The sequence below is a fragment of the Anoplopoma fimbria genome, chromosome 1, assembly GCF_027596085.1.
Source record: "Anoplopoma fimbria isolate UVic2021 breed Golden Eagle Sablefish chromosome 1, Afim_UVic_2022, whole genome shotgun sequence".
Lineage (NCBI taxonomy): Eukaryota > Metazoa > Chordata > Actinopteri > Perciformes > Anoplopomatidae > Anoplopoma > Anoplopoma fimbria.
The window spans coordinates 607,686-622,500 of NC_072449.1; the positions used below are offsets into that span (position 1 = coordinate 607,686).

A 14,815-nucleotide genomic window follows, 5' to 3' on the forward strand; every position below is an offset into this window, starting at 1 on the left:
CCTGTCAGGAGGCTCTCATTCACCACCTCCAGCAGGTCTTGTCCCATGATGGACCAGAAGGACTTATAGAAGTCAGCAGGAAGGCCGTCTATCCCCGGAGCTTTGCCGCTCTGCAGACTGGACAAGGCAGCCTGCAGCTCCTGCAGAGTTAGCTCTGCTGCCAGCTGGGAGTCTGCCTCTTTGCTCACCTGAGGGAGACCACTGAGGAAGCTGCTGTGCACATCTGGATTATGCGACCACTCACTCTCAAAGAGGTCTCTGTAGAAACCGGTAGCAAACTTCCTGATCTCAGATGAATCTGAGATTTCGGAGCCAGTACCCGTATGTAAAGAATGCATGACCTTCCTTTGCCCATTTATCCGCTCCAGCCCAAAGAAGAACTGGGAGGGAGCGTCCATCTGCGAGATGTTCATGTACCGCGACCTGACCAGAGCTCCCTGTGCTGAGACACCCAGCAGGTTGGCTATGGCCGACTGTTTGGACTTGAGGGAGTCTAAATGGCCCCGATTTCCTGTAGAAGCTACTAAAGACTGTAATTCTTCTACCTGTCTCTCCAGATCCTTCATAGTCCGGGTTAAGTCTCCAGTGACATTACGGGTGAACTGCTGGCTTAGTTGTTTTATCTGGGTTTTACCATAGTCCCACCACTGCTGAGTGCTGGAGAAGGCAGGCCTGCTCTCCCTGTGGGAAACCCAAAAAAACTTAAAAGCAGTTCTAAAAGCCTGATCGTTTAAAAGGGCCGTGTTAAAATGCCAATAGGCGCTCTTTAAACGAATGTTTTTAATAAAAACGGAGCAGGAGACAAGACAGTGATCACTAAAACCCACGGGCTGAATAAAACACCTTTTAAACATATTTAAATGGTGTTTAAAACAAAAGAGGCGGTCCAGTCTGGCCAATGATAAAAGGTTTCCCCTTGTGTGGCTCCAGGTGTTCTGTCTGTGAGTGCTGTTAAAAGCTCTCCACAGGTCAGACAGCTCATGTTCTTCTACCAGCTGTCTGATCCTGTGGGAAGAAGCAGGATGAGGCTCAGGATGATTCCTGTCCAGGGTTGGATCAACTGTACAGTTAAAATCCCCCCCTAAAAACATAAAATCATTGTTACCACAATCTCTCACAGCGTCACTTAAAATGTCTAAAAATGCTATCCTACCCCCCCATCGGTGGGCGCATAGACATTTAAAAACACAAGCTTAACATTCTCAAATGTGGCTTCAACTTTCAATAAAACACCCGGAACTATTTCTTCAGTAACACACGAAACAGGTAAAAAACTTTTGGCAAATAAAATCCCCCCCCCTCCACTCACACTGGACTTATGGCTTAAAATCACCTCCCCATTAAAAGCCATCCTCCAGTCACTCTCCATGTCAGCTGTGCTGTGGGTTTCCTGTAAAAGCATCACCTCGATTTTTTTCACCTCCATCATTTTAAAAAGTGCAGCTCTTTTAAAATCAGCCCTGGCTCCGTTCAGGTTTCCGGCGGCCTCCGCACCTCCCGCAGGCGGAGGAGCGACCACCGGAGCCCCGGCGGCCTCGGGAGCGGCCTCCCCCCACAGCGGACCGCCTCCCCCCGCCCCCTCCGGGCAGCAGCGGACCAGATGCCCCTCCGCTCCACAGCCAAAGCACTTCATGGTCTCCGAGGAGGCGAAGACCATGTAATTGAAACCGTCACCTTTAAAAGAGAAGGACAGGTTGAGGTCGCTTGTTGTGTCTTTTAGGATCATGTACACCCGTCTCCGGTGACACACGACGTGTTTCAGTTGCGGGGATTTGCAGCCCAAAGACACCGTTTTAATGTGAGAAACCAGTTGGCCATAGTGTTTTAATCTGAGAAACCAGTTGGCCATAGTGTTTTAATGTGAGAGACCAGTTGGCCATAGTGTTTTAATGTGAGAGACCAGTTGGCCATAGTGTTTTAATGTGAGAGACCAGCTGACCATAGCGGGACAACTCTCTGCCAACACTTCGTTCCTGATGAACGGAGGAGCGTTGGAGATCGTTACCCTCGTAGCCGGACTCACCAGGGGGAGAACGGGAGTGAAGGTGTCTCTGATCACTACACCGCTCTCCACCACCTGGCTCACCTTAGCCGGGTTATCTAGGAACATAACGAGCATCCGTTCATCCGGGACGCAGACTTCACGCTGCCGTACCCGACCACTTCTCCCACCGCTAACCTGCCTCCTCCACGGAGCACTGACCTGAGACCTGCTGGAACCAGTGACCTGCTGGGACCAGAGACCTGCTGGAACCAGAGACCTGCTGACGCCGAGTCAGCCTCTCAAACTCGTGCCAAACAAATGCCCACAGCCCAAAGCACCACCACCAACAACGCACCAACACACTAAACACACTAAAGACACACTATAAAGTAAAGAAAAACACACATACACATATACCAACAAAAATAAAGAGAAAAAAGTAAGAAAAACTCACTCGAAACGCTGAAACACTCAACACTAACGCTCTCAGCACTCACTCCACCACCATCCACACAGAGAGAGAGAGAGACAGAGAGAGAGACAGAGAGAGAGAGAGAGAGAGAGAGAGACAGAGAGAGAGACAGAGAGAGAGACAGAGAGACAGAGAGAGAGAGAGAGAGAGAGAGAGAGAGAGAGAGAGAGAGAGAGAGAGAGAGACAGAGAGAGAGAGACACAGAGAGAGAGAGAGAGAGAGACAGAGAGAGAGACAGAGAGACAGAGAGAGAGACACACGGGGGTGGTGTCCCGGTCCTCCGGGTTCTTACCGGGTCCGCCTCACAGAGGGCTCGTGTCCTCGTGTCCTTGTGTCCTCGTGTCCCCGTTCAGAGCAGTGTCCGTCCTTCACTGCGTCCTCGTGCGGCACCAGCCTGTATGACGTCAGAGCGGATCTGTAGTTTAAACTGCTTCATCAAGTGATTCTCACACCGAGACCCCCCTCCTCCTGAGTGTGAGGAGACCTGTAGACCAGAGGAGACCTGTAGACCAGGAGGAGACCTGTAGACCAGAGGAGACCTGTAGACCAGGAGGAGACCTGTAGACCAGGAGGAGACCTGTAGACCAGAGGAGACCTGTAGACCAGGAGGAGACCTGTAGACCAGAGGAGACCTGTAGACCAGAGGAGACCAGAGGAGACCTGTAGACCAGGAGGAGACCTGTAGACCAGGAGGAGACCTGTAGACCAGAGGAGACCTGTAGACCAGGAGGAGACCTGTAGACCAGAGGAGACCTGTAGACCAGGAGGAGACCTGTAGACCAGGAGGAGACCTGTAGACCAGAGGAGACCTGTAGACCAGGAGGAGACCTGTAGACCAGAGGAGACCAGGAGGAGACGTGTAGACCAGAGGAGACCTGTAGACCAGAGGAGACCTGTAGACCAGGAGGAGACGTGTAGACCAGAGGAGACCTGTAGACCAGAGGAGACCTGTAGACCAGATGAGACCTGTAGACCAGGAGGACCCCTGTAGACCAGGAGGAGACCTGAAGACCAGGGTCCTGAAATCCTGGTTCTCCAGACGTCCTGAGACCAGCAGCAGCACCAAACCTGTAGACCAGAGGAGACCTGTAGACCAGATGAGACCTGTAGACCAGGAGGAGACCTGTAGACCAGATGAGACATGTAGACCAGGAGGAGACCTGTAGACCAGATGAGACCTGTAGACCAGGAGCACCCCTGTAGACCAGGAGGAGACCTGTAGACCAGATGAGACCTGTAGACCAGGAGGACCCCTGTAGACCAGGAGGAGACCTGAAGACCAGGGTCCTGAAATCCTGGTTCTCCAGACGTCCTGAGACCAGCAGCAGCACCAAAACAGGAAGTCCTCGTTCATGATGAAGGTCTTCAGAGTGGAGTTAGACCTGATCCTGGTCTAAAGACCTGGACATCTAAATCTGATTATATGACACTCACTACAGTAAAAGTACTAATACCACACAGTACTAATACCACACAGTAAAGGTACTAATACCACACAGTACTAATACCACACAGTAAAGGTACTAATACCACACAGTAAAGGTACTAATACCACACAGTACTAATACCACACAGTAAAGGTACTAATACCACACAGTACTAATACCACACAGTAAAGGTACTAATACCACACAGTACTAATACCACACAGTACTAATACCACACAGTAAAGGTACTAATACCACACAGTACTAATACCACAGAGTAAAGGTACTAATACCACACAGTACTAATACCACAGAGTAAAGGTACTAATACCACACAGTACTAATACCACTGGTGTTGTACCTCTGTTATGTTGTTTGATTGTACAACAACCTGAAGTAAATGAGTACTACAGTACAGTACTTGTGTACATGTACTCTTACATAACGTTTCTTCTCTCAGAGTGGGAACATGTTAATGGTCTGGAACCAGTTCAGGTTTTTACTGGGAACTCTGGGAACTAAAACCAGGAACATCTTCAGATTCAAACATTAAAACATCTTTAAATGTTTTTATGAAACATGATCAATATTTTAAATGAATGAACTCTTTTAGTTTTGATCTTTTGTTTAAAATTTAAATAAATAAAAAACAACCCAGAATGATGTTGAACATTTTGTGTTTATTAATCGTTGATCATTTAAAGTGAAGACAAAATAAAAGTTATATATATATTATACATATATTTATATATTATATATATATATATGTATATATATATATATTTATATATTATATATATATGTATATATATATATATATATATATATATATAATATAAATAAATACGACAATGTGACGAAGCTTCATCATCACTCATCGATCAATAAACGTGATCAATGTTTCATCTGAGGACGACGATACAGGAATGAAAACACAGCAGGGACTGCTCACACTGGTGTTACTATGGCAACCAGCCAGGGGTCCTGGTCTCTGGACGTGGTCCTGGAGTCTGGACGTGGTCCTGGATTCTGTGGACGTGGTCCTGGAGTCTGGACGTGGTTCTGGAGTCTGGACGTGGTCCTGGAGTCTGGACATGGTTCTGGAGTCTGTGGACGTGGTCTTTGAGTCTGTGGACGTGGTCCTGGAGTCTGGACGTGGTTCTGGAGTCTGTGGACGTGGTCCTGGAGTCTGGACGTGGTCCTGGAGTCTGTGGACGTGGTCCTGGAGTCTGGACGTGGTTCTGGAGTCTGTGGACGTGGTCTTTGAGTCTCTGGACGTGGTCCTGGAGTCTGTGGACGTGGTCCTGGAGTCTGGACGTGGTTCTGGAGTCTGTGGACGTGGTCCTGGAGTCTGGACGTGGTTCTGGAGTCTGTGGACGTGGTCCTGGAGGAAAGACTGTCTAGACTACAGTTGGTTCTTGGTGTTTCTTGGACGTCTGAACCAGTAATGTGTGACCCATAAGAACCCTCCTGATCCAGGACCAGGTCAGAGAGTCCACAGTGGAGGTCCAGAGACGAGTTTCTCTGTCCTGGTCTCAGTGTTTGTTAAAACTCCTCCGTCAGCAGCTCGTTTACAAAGGTGACATTTTCAAAAGGTGATTCCAGACAGGATGTGACATCATCATCACAGGATCACATGACATCCACAAAGAAATCACTGGGGTTTCCCATGGCCAGGCAGAAGGACTCCCGGCCTCGAGGTGACGGAGCCGGCGGGAGGTCCTTGGAGTCTTTGTTACCATGGTCACCGGAGCAGGAGGTCGGGGGTCGCTGGGTGCCGTCGTCACCGGGGGACTCCAGCTGGTTGTCAGGCGAAGCACTCACTTCCTGTTTGGTCGTCTCTGATTGGCTGCCTCGCCCTCCCTCCTTCAGAGCCGCACTCCGGTTGGATCCGCTGCTGTGACTTCCTGTAAACATCAGAACACCATGAAGACACATGAAGACACCATGAAGACACATCAGAACACCATGAAGACACATGAAGACACATTAGAACACCATGAAGACACATGAAGACACCATGAAGACACATCAGAACACCATGAAGACACATGAAGACACATCAGAACACCATGAAGACACATGAAGACACCATGAAGACACATCAGAACACCAAGAAGACACATTAGAACACCGTGAAGACACATGAAGACACATCAGAACACCATGAAGACACATCAGAACACCATGAAGACACATGAAGACACATTAGAACACCATGAAGACACATGAAGACACATCAGAACACCATGAAGACACATCAGAACACCATGAAGACACATCAGAACACCATGAAGATACATGAAGGCACCGTGAAGACACATGAAGGCACCGTGAAGACACCATGAAGACACCGTGAAGACACATGAAGACACCATGAAGACACATGAAGGCACCGTGAAGACACATGAAGACACCATGAAGACACATGAAGACACCATGAAGACACCATGAAGACACATGAAGACACCATAAAGACACCGTGAAGACACATGAAGACACCATAAAGACAACGTGAAGACACATGAAGGCACCGTGAAGACACCATGAAGACACCGTGAAGACACATGAAGACACCATGAAGACACCATGAAGACACATGAAGACACTATTAATGAGTATTAATGAGTATTTATGAGTATAAGTGAATATTAATGAGTATTCATGAGTATTAATGAGTATTGATGAGTATTAATGAGTATTCATTAGTATTTATAGGTATTAATGAGTATTGATGAGTATTGATGAGTATTAATGAGTATTGATGAGTATTAATGAGTATTCATTAGTATTTATAGGTATTGATGAGTATTAATGAGTATTAATGAGTATTAATGAGTATTAATGAGTATTCATTAGTATTAATGAGTATTAATGAGTATTCATTAGTATTAATGAGTATTCATTAGTATTAATGAGTATTAATGAGTATTCATGAGTATTAATCATGAAGGATATTAATATAAAAACACACCTTCACTGTGCTGACTTCCCCCTCCTCCTCCTCCCCAGGCCGGCAGCTGTAGGAGTGGGGGAGGTGCGCTGTAGGGGTGAGGGACGGGGTACTGGTAGGGGAAGTCCAAGGTCCTCACAGTGCCCGATGCCGGACCCAGAGGGTCACAATCTGATCCTCCTCCTCGACTGAAGTCTTCTTCATGATCCAGCAGAGTCATCACACCCAGATCTGACAGAATCAGTAGTATTGATCAGTAGTACAAAACTAGTTCTAGTACTAGTACCCTGAGTGTAGATCCTGGTATTTGTCAACAACTAATCTGCTCCAGTTTCCTGCAGAACTGTGTGTTTGTGTAGTAATAATCACTAATATTCACTAATATTCACTAATAATCACTAGTAATCACCAATAATTAGCAATAATCACTAGTAAACATTAATTATCACTACTAATCACTTATAAACATTAATTATCACTACTAATCACTTATAAACATTAGTTATCACTACTAATCACTACTAATCACTACTAATCACTACTTATCACTACTAATCACTACTTATCACTAATAATCCCTTATAAACATTAATTATCACTACTAATCACTACTAATCACTAAAAATCACTACTAATTACTACTTATCACTAATAATCACTTATAAACATTAATTATCACTACTAATCACTTATAAACATTAGTTATCACTACTAATCACTACTAATCACTACTTATCACTACTAATCACTACTTATCACTAATAATCCCTTATAAACATTAATTATCACTAATAATCACTACTAATCACTAAAAATCACTACTAATTACTACTTATCACTAATAATCACTTATAAACATTAGTTATCACTACTAATCACTACTAATCACTACTTATCACTAATAATCCCTTATAAACATTAATTATCACTAATAATCACTACTAATCACTAAAAATCACTACTAATTACTACTTATCACTAATAATCACTTATAAACATTAATTATCACTACTAATCATTAATAATCTCTAATAATCACTTATAAACATTAATTATCACTACTAATCATTAATAATCTCTAATAATCACTTATAAACATTAATTATCACTACTAATCACTTATAAACATTAATTATCACTACTAATCACTAATAATCACTTATAAACATTAATAATCACTACTAATCACTAATAATCACTTATAAACATTAATTATCACTACTAATCACTAATAATGGGTGTTGATCAGGTGGTCCTCACCTCCACAGAGGTCTCCGAACACGTAGTAGCACTGTTCAGAGAAGGTCACCTTGCTGACGGTGTGGCGGATGAATCCGGCCTTCAGCAGGTTTCCGGCGTACTTGCGAGCTTCGCGGCGGTCAGTGAACCCGTCGACGCTCCGGTGGAGCCAGTCCACCACGTCAGAACCTGGACGAGGACAAACGGAGGGGAGACGCTGATCTCTGTATCTGTACTTTTAGATTCCATAGCTACAGCTGCCGAGGCTCCTGGGTAATGTAGTATTCTTACCAATGAAAGCGTTGGGGATGGTGATCTTCAGCCACATCCGGTCCCGAACCTCCAGACCCGACTCAGGATTGGCCATCGCCTTGACGACGGCCGTCATGTCGCTGTGGATGGTGAGATGGTTTTCCTCGTGGACGCCTGAAAAACACCGACAGGTTACTGGAAGCACAGGTGATAATGATGGACGCTGCAGTGGCTGATGGGAGTCTCACCGTAGTGGGGGGGGAGCCTCCCCGTCATGGCCGCCGTGTGCGACACCCAGGCAGCAGGGTCAATCGGACGGACCGGCTCACCTTTGAGGACGTGAGGAGAGACGGAGGACAAGGAGACAGGTGAGTGTTTAAGGTTCAACGTTAACGAGGAATTAAACATTCTGTTAACAAGGAGGAAACATTCTGTTAACGAGGAGGAAACATTCTGTTAACGAGGAGGAAACATTCTGTTAACAAGGAGGAAACATTCTGTTAACGAGGAGGAAACATTCTGTTAACGAGGAGGAAACATTCTGTTAACGACAAAAACATTCTGTTAACGAGGAGGAAACATCTTAACGAGGAGGAAACATCTTAACGAGGAGGAAACATTCTGTTAACGAGGAGGAAACATCTTAACGAGGAGGAAACATCTTAACGAGGAGGAAACATTCTGTTAACGAGGAGGAAACATCTTAACGAGGAGGAAACATCTTAACGAGGAGGAAACATTCTGTTAACGAGGAGGAAGCATTCTCTTAATGAGGAGGAAACATTCTGTTAACGAGGAGGAAACATTCTGTTAACGAGGAGGAAACATTATCTTAACGAGGAGGAAACATTCTGTTAACGAGGAGGAAACATTCTGTTAACGAGGAGGAAACATTATCTTAACGAGGAGGAAACATTCTGTTAACGAGGCGATGACTCACTCCTCTGTAGACTGAAGCAGCCCCGAGGACTCGAGTCCCAACACTTAGCCACCGTCAACGTCACGGGTCTACAGGAAGAGAGACAGACAGGTAGAGAGAGAGAGAGAGAGACAGGTAGACAGACAGGTAGAGAAAGAGACAGAGAGAGGGAGAGACAGGTAGAGAGAGAAAGACAGAGACAGGTAGAGAGACAGGTAGAGAAAGAGACAGAGAGAGGGAGAGACAGGTAGAGAGAGAGAAACAGGTAGACAGAGAAAGACAGAGACAGGTAGAGAGACAGGTAGAGAGAGAGACAGGTAAAAAGAGAGAGAGAGAAAGTTAGATAGACAGGTAGAGAGAGAGAGACAGGTAGAGAGAGAGAGAGAAAGTTAGATAGACAGGTAGAGAGAGAGAGACAGGTACAGAGAGTGACAGGTACAGAGAGAGAGAGAGAGAGAGACAGACAGACAGACAGACAGTCAGACAGACAGGTAGAGAGAGAGAGAGACAGGTAAAAAGAGAGAGAGAGAAAGTTCGATAGACAGGTAGAGAGAGAGAGACAGGTAGAGAGAGTGACAGATAGAGAGAGAGAGAGACAGGTAAAAAGAGAGAGAGAGAAAGTTCGATAGACAGGTAGAGAGAGAGAGACAGGTAGAGAGAGTGACAGATAGAGAGAGAGAGAGAGAGAGTCAGACAGACAGGTAGAGAGAGAGAGACAGACAATCAGACAGACAGGTACATATAGATTTGAATATGTTACATTATCTACTAGTAGCAGAAGCAGTAGTAATAGTAGTATTAGAAGTACTAGTATTAGTAGTACTAGCATTAGTAGTATTAGTAGTATTCTCACCCTGGATTGTGGACAATTTCTCTGAGGACTCGAACAGCGTCGTCATTACTCATGTTCTCAAAGTTTATGTTGTTCACCTGATAACGGACAAATGTTTATGTAATCACTCAGTACAAGTAGTACTTCTAACAGTAGTATTAGTACCTCTAACTGTAGTACTAGTACCTATAACAATAGTATTAGTACCTCTAACTGTACTAGTACCTATAACAGTAAAATGAGTATCTCTAAAAGTAGAATTAGTACATCTAACAGTAGAATTAGATCCTCTACAGTAGAATTAGTACCTTTAACCGTAAAATAAGATCCTCTAACAGTAGAATTAGATCCTCTAACAGTAGAATTAGATCATCTAACAGTAGAATAAGATCCTCTAACAGTAGAATTAGTACCTCTAACTGTAGAATTAGATCATCTAACAGTAGAATTAGATCCTCTAACAGTAGAATTAGTACCTCTAACTGTAGAATTAGATCCTCTAACAGTAGAATTAGTACCTCTAACTGTAGAATTAGATCCTCTAACAGTAGAATTAGATCCTCTAACAGTAGAATTAGTACCTCTAACTGTAGAATTAGATCCTCTAACAGTAGAATTAATACCTCTAACAGTAGAATAAGATCCTCTACAGTAGAATTAGTACCTCTAACTGTAGTATTAGTAGCACCATTAATGTAGTACCATTAGCATCAGTAGTACCACTAACCATAGAATCAGTAGTATCAGTAATACCACTAACCATAGTTTCAGTAGTATTAGTAGTACCACTAACAGCAGCAGTGGGGCGGCTGTGGCACATGAGGTAGAGCGCTTGACCCGCAACCGCAAGGTCGGTGGTTCAAGCCCCTCTACAGGCAACAATCGAAGTGTCCTTGAGCGAGACACCTAACCCCAAAATTGCTCCCCGGGCGCTTCATTGCAGCCCACTGCTCCTCCGGGATGGTCAAATGCAGAGAAACGAATTTCCCCATTGTGGGACTAATAAAGGCTTAATTATTATTATTATTATTATAGTAGTACCACTAACCCTAGAATCAGTAGTATTAGTAGTAGTATCAGTAGTATTAGTAGTAGTACCTGCAGTAGTACCACTAACCCTAGTATTAGCAGTAGCAGTAGTACCAGTAGTAGTATCAGTAGTATTAGTAGTAGTACCTGCAGTAGTACCACTAACCCTAGTATTGGCAGTAGCAGTAGTACCAGTAGTAGTATCAGTAGTATTAGTAGTAGTACCTGCAGTAGCATGTCTCCGGGTTCGATTCGTCCGTCTGCTGCCACAGCTCCTCCCTTCATGATGGAGCCGATATAAATACCTCCATCTCCTCGTTCGTTACTCTGACCAACGATACTGATGCCCAGGAAGTTATACCTCTCTGAGGGACAGACAGGAGGACAGAGAGAGAGAGACAGGGGGACAGGAGGGGGTCGGGGGGACGGGAGAGACAGGTAGGCAGGGAGACAGTGTCAAGGTGATCTGTTTCCATGGTTACAGTACAAACATACTCGGCCAAAATGTAAAGAACTATAATACTCTAAATATTATACTTCATCTGTACATATGATAGAGTATATATTACTATAAGACAATAATAGTCACATCAGTAGTTTAGTGACTAGTGTGTACTTTTACTGCACTATATGTACAAATACATCCAGGGGTTCTAAAGTCAATGATGGGAGCACTTCTTTTAATTTTACTTCTTCAGTTACTACTTCCTATGATACTTCTTCTGCTGAGTCTTCTGGTACTATTTGTGTTGATTCTACTTGTTCTGGTACTACGTCTTCTTATTCTACTTGTTCTGCTACTACTTCGTCTGGTAGTACTTCTTCTGGTACTACTACTTCTGGTAGTACTTCTTCTGGTACTATTTCTTCTGGTAGTACTTCTTCTGGTACTACTACTTCTGGTACTACTACTTCTGGTGCTACTACTTCTGTTACTACTACTTCTGGTGCTACTACTTCTGTTACTACTACTTCTGGTACTACATATTATGGTACTACTACTACTGGTGCTATGTCTTCTGGTACTACTTCTTCTGGTACTAATTATTCTAGTACTACTTCTTCTGGTAGTACTACTTCTGGTAGTACTACTTCTGGTGCTACTACTTCTGGTACTACTACTTCTGGTACTATGTTTTCTGGTACTACTTCTTTTGGTACCACTACTTCTGGTACTACTATTTCTGGTACTACTTCTTCTGGTACTACTACTTCTGGTGCTATGTCTTCTGTTACTATTACTTCTGTTACTATTACTTCTGTTACTACTACTTCTGGTACTACTACTTCTGGTACTACTATTTCTGGTAGTACTTCTACTTCTGGTACTACTACTTCTGATACTACTACTTCTGGTACAACTACATATAGTAGTACTTATTCTGGTACTACTACTTCTGGTACTATTACTTCTGGTGCTATTACTTCTGGTGCTATTACTTCTGTTACTACTACTTCTGGTACTACTACTTCTGGTACTACTATTTCTGGTAGTACTTCTTCTGGTACTACTACTTCTGGTACTACTACTTCTGGTAGTACTTCTTCTGGTACTACTACTTATGGTACTACTACTTATGGTACTGCTACTTCCGGTAATACCTCTTCTGGTACTCACCCATGTTCAGAGTTACAGTGATGACGTTGAGCGACATGGTGGAGTCAGTGACACTGCTGAAAGACACAGACTGAGACAGACAGACAGGAGGACAGACGGGAGGACAGACAGGAGGACAGACAGACAGAGAAACCAACGGGAAGACAGACAGACAGACAGACAGCGGGACAGACAGGAGGACAGACAGGAGGACAGACGGGAGGACAGACAGGAGGACAGACAGACAGAGAAACCAACGGGAAGACAGACAGACAGACAGACAGCGGGACAGACAGGAGGACAGACAGGAGGACAGACGGGAGCACAGACAGACAGACATGAGGACAGACGGGAGGACAGACAGACAGAGAAACAGAAGGGACGACAGACAGGAGGACAGACAGGAGGACAGACAGGAGGACAGACAGACAGAGAAACCAACGGGAAGACAGACAGACAGACAGCGGGACAGACAGGAGGACAGACAGGAGGACAGACGGGAGCACAGACAGACAGACATGAGGACAGACGGGAGGACAGACAGACAGAGAAACAGAAGGGACGACAGACAGGAGGACAGACAGGAGGACAGACAGGAGGACAGACAGACAGAGAAACCAACGGGAAGACAGACAGACAGACAGCGGGACAGACAGGAGGACAGACAGGAGGACAGACGGGAGCACAGACAGACAGACATGAGGACAGACGGGAGGACAGACAGACAGAGAAACAGAAGGGACGACAGACAGGAGGACAGACAGGAGGACAGACGGGAGCACAGACAGACAGAGAAACAGAAGGGAAGACAGACAGACAGGAGGACAGACAGGAGGATAGACAGGAAGACAGACAGGAGGACAGACAGGAAGAAAGACAGACAGACAGAGAAACAGATGGGAAGACAGACAGACAGGAGGACAGACGGGAGCACAGACAGACAGGAGGACAAACAAGAGGACAGACAGGAGGACAGACAGGAGGACAGACAGAGTTAAAGATATAAAGAAGCTGATCACATGACATCAGGTCAGCTGCTTCCTCTTTGAGTCAGAATAAGAGCACTACCACTGCACTGGTAGGATGAATACACACAGTAATACACACCTATGAGGTGTGTATTACTGTGTGTATTTACATAAATAAACACAAATATACATATACAAATATACAAAAAAACACATGATAAATATTTATATTTCTTTATATTTAAATATTAAAATGAAACGTGAGTGTGTATATGTGTGTATACGTGTATGTCTGTATGTGTGTGTAGATGTGTGTGTATGTCTGTGTGTGTGTGTAGGTGTGTGTGTGTGTGTCTGTGTGTGTGTAGGTGTGTGTGTGTGTGTAGGTGTGTGTGTGTGTGTGTATGTTTGTGTATGTGTGTGTATGTTTGTGTATGTGTGTGTGTGTCTGTGTGTGTATGTTTGTGTATGTGTGTGTGTGTCTGTGTGTGTGTGTGTGTGTGTGTGTGTATGTGTGTGTGTAGGTGTGTGTGTGTGTGTGTGTGTGTGTATGTCTGTGTGTGTGTGTGTATGTGTGTGTATGTCTGTGTGTGTGTGTGTGTAGGTGTGTGTGTGTGTGTGTAGGTGTGTGTGTGTGTGTGTGTGTGTGTAGGTGTGTGTGTGTGTGTCTGTGTGTGTGTGTGTGTCTGTGTGTAGTTGTGTGTGCGTGTAGGTGTGTGTGTGTGTGTGTGTGTGTGTGTGTGTGTGTGTGTGTGTGTCTGTGTGTGTGTGTGTGTGTGTAGGTGTGTGTGTGTGTGTGTGTGTGTAGGTGTGTGTGTCTAGGTGTGTGTGTGTGTAGGTGTGTGTGTGTGTGTGTGTAGTTGTGTGTGCGTGTAGGTGTGTGTGTGTGTGTGTGTGTGTGTGTGTGTGTGTATGTCTGTGTGTGTGTGTAGGTGTGTGTGTGTGTGTGTGTGTGTGTGTGTGTGTAGGTGTGTGTGTGTGTGTGTCTGTGTGTAGTTGTGTGTGCGTGTAGGTGTGTGTGTGTGTGTGTGCGTGTAGGTGTGTGTGTGTCTGTGTGTGTGTGTGTGTGTCTGTGTGTGTGTGTGTGTGTGTGTGTGTGTGTGTGTGTGTGTGTGTGTGTGTGTGTGTGTGTACCTTCTCCAT

At 44.7% G+C, this 14,815-nt stretch overlaps 1 protein-coding gene across 1 annotated transcript in view; it reads right to left on the reverse strand.

Annotated features, from left to right (window-relative positions):
- Positions 1-5,513: 5,513 nt before the first annotated feature.
- Positions 5,514-14,815, reverse strand: part of LOC129088993 (segment polarity protein dishevelled homolog DVL-3) — a 16,945-nt gene continuing 7,643 nt past the window's right edge. Inside the window, exons 6-15 of the mRNA XM_054596300.1 lie at positions 14,807-14,815; positions 12,726-12,795; positions 11,333-11,472; positions 10,100-10,176; positions 9,268-9,335; positions 8,576-8,656; positions 8,367-8,501; positions 8,097-8,264; positions 6,858-7,067; positions 5,514-5,790 (exon numbers count right to left, since the gene is read on the reverse strand). The exon at positions 14,807-14,815 is cut by the window's right edge and continues 91 nt beyond it. Coding sequence (XP_054452275.1) covers positions 5,516-5,790; positions 6,858-7,067; positions 8,097-8,264; positions 8,367-8,501; positions 8,576-8,656; positions 9,268-9,335; positions 10,100-10,176; positions 11,333-11,472; positions 12,726-12,795; positions 14,807-14,815 — 1,233 coding nt within the window. The 3' untranslated portion in view covers positions 5,514-5,515. The remainder of the gene's footprint in view (positions 5,791-6,857; positions 7,068-8,096; positions 8,265-8,366; positions 8,502-8,575; positions 8,657-9,267; positions 9,336-10,099; positions 10,177-11,332; positions 11,473-12,725; positions 12,796-14,806) is intronic.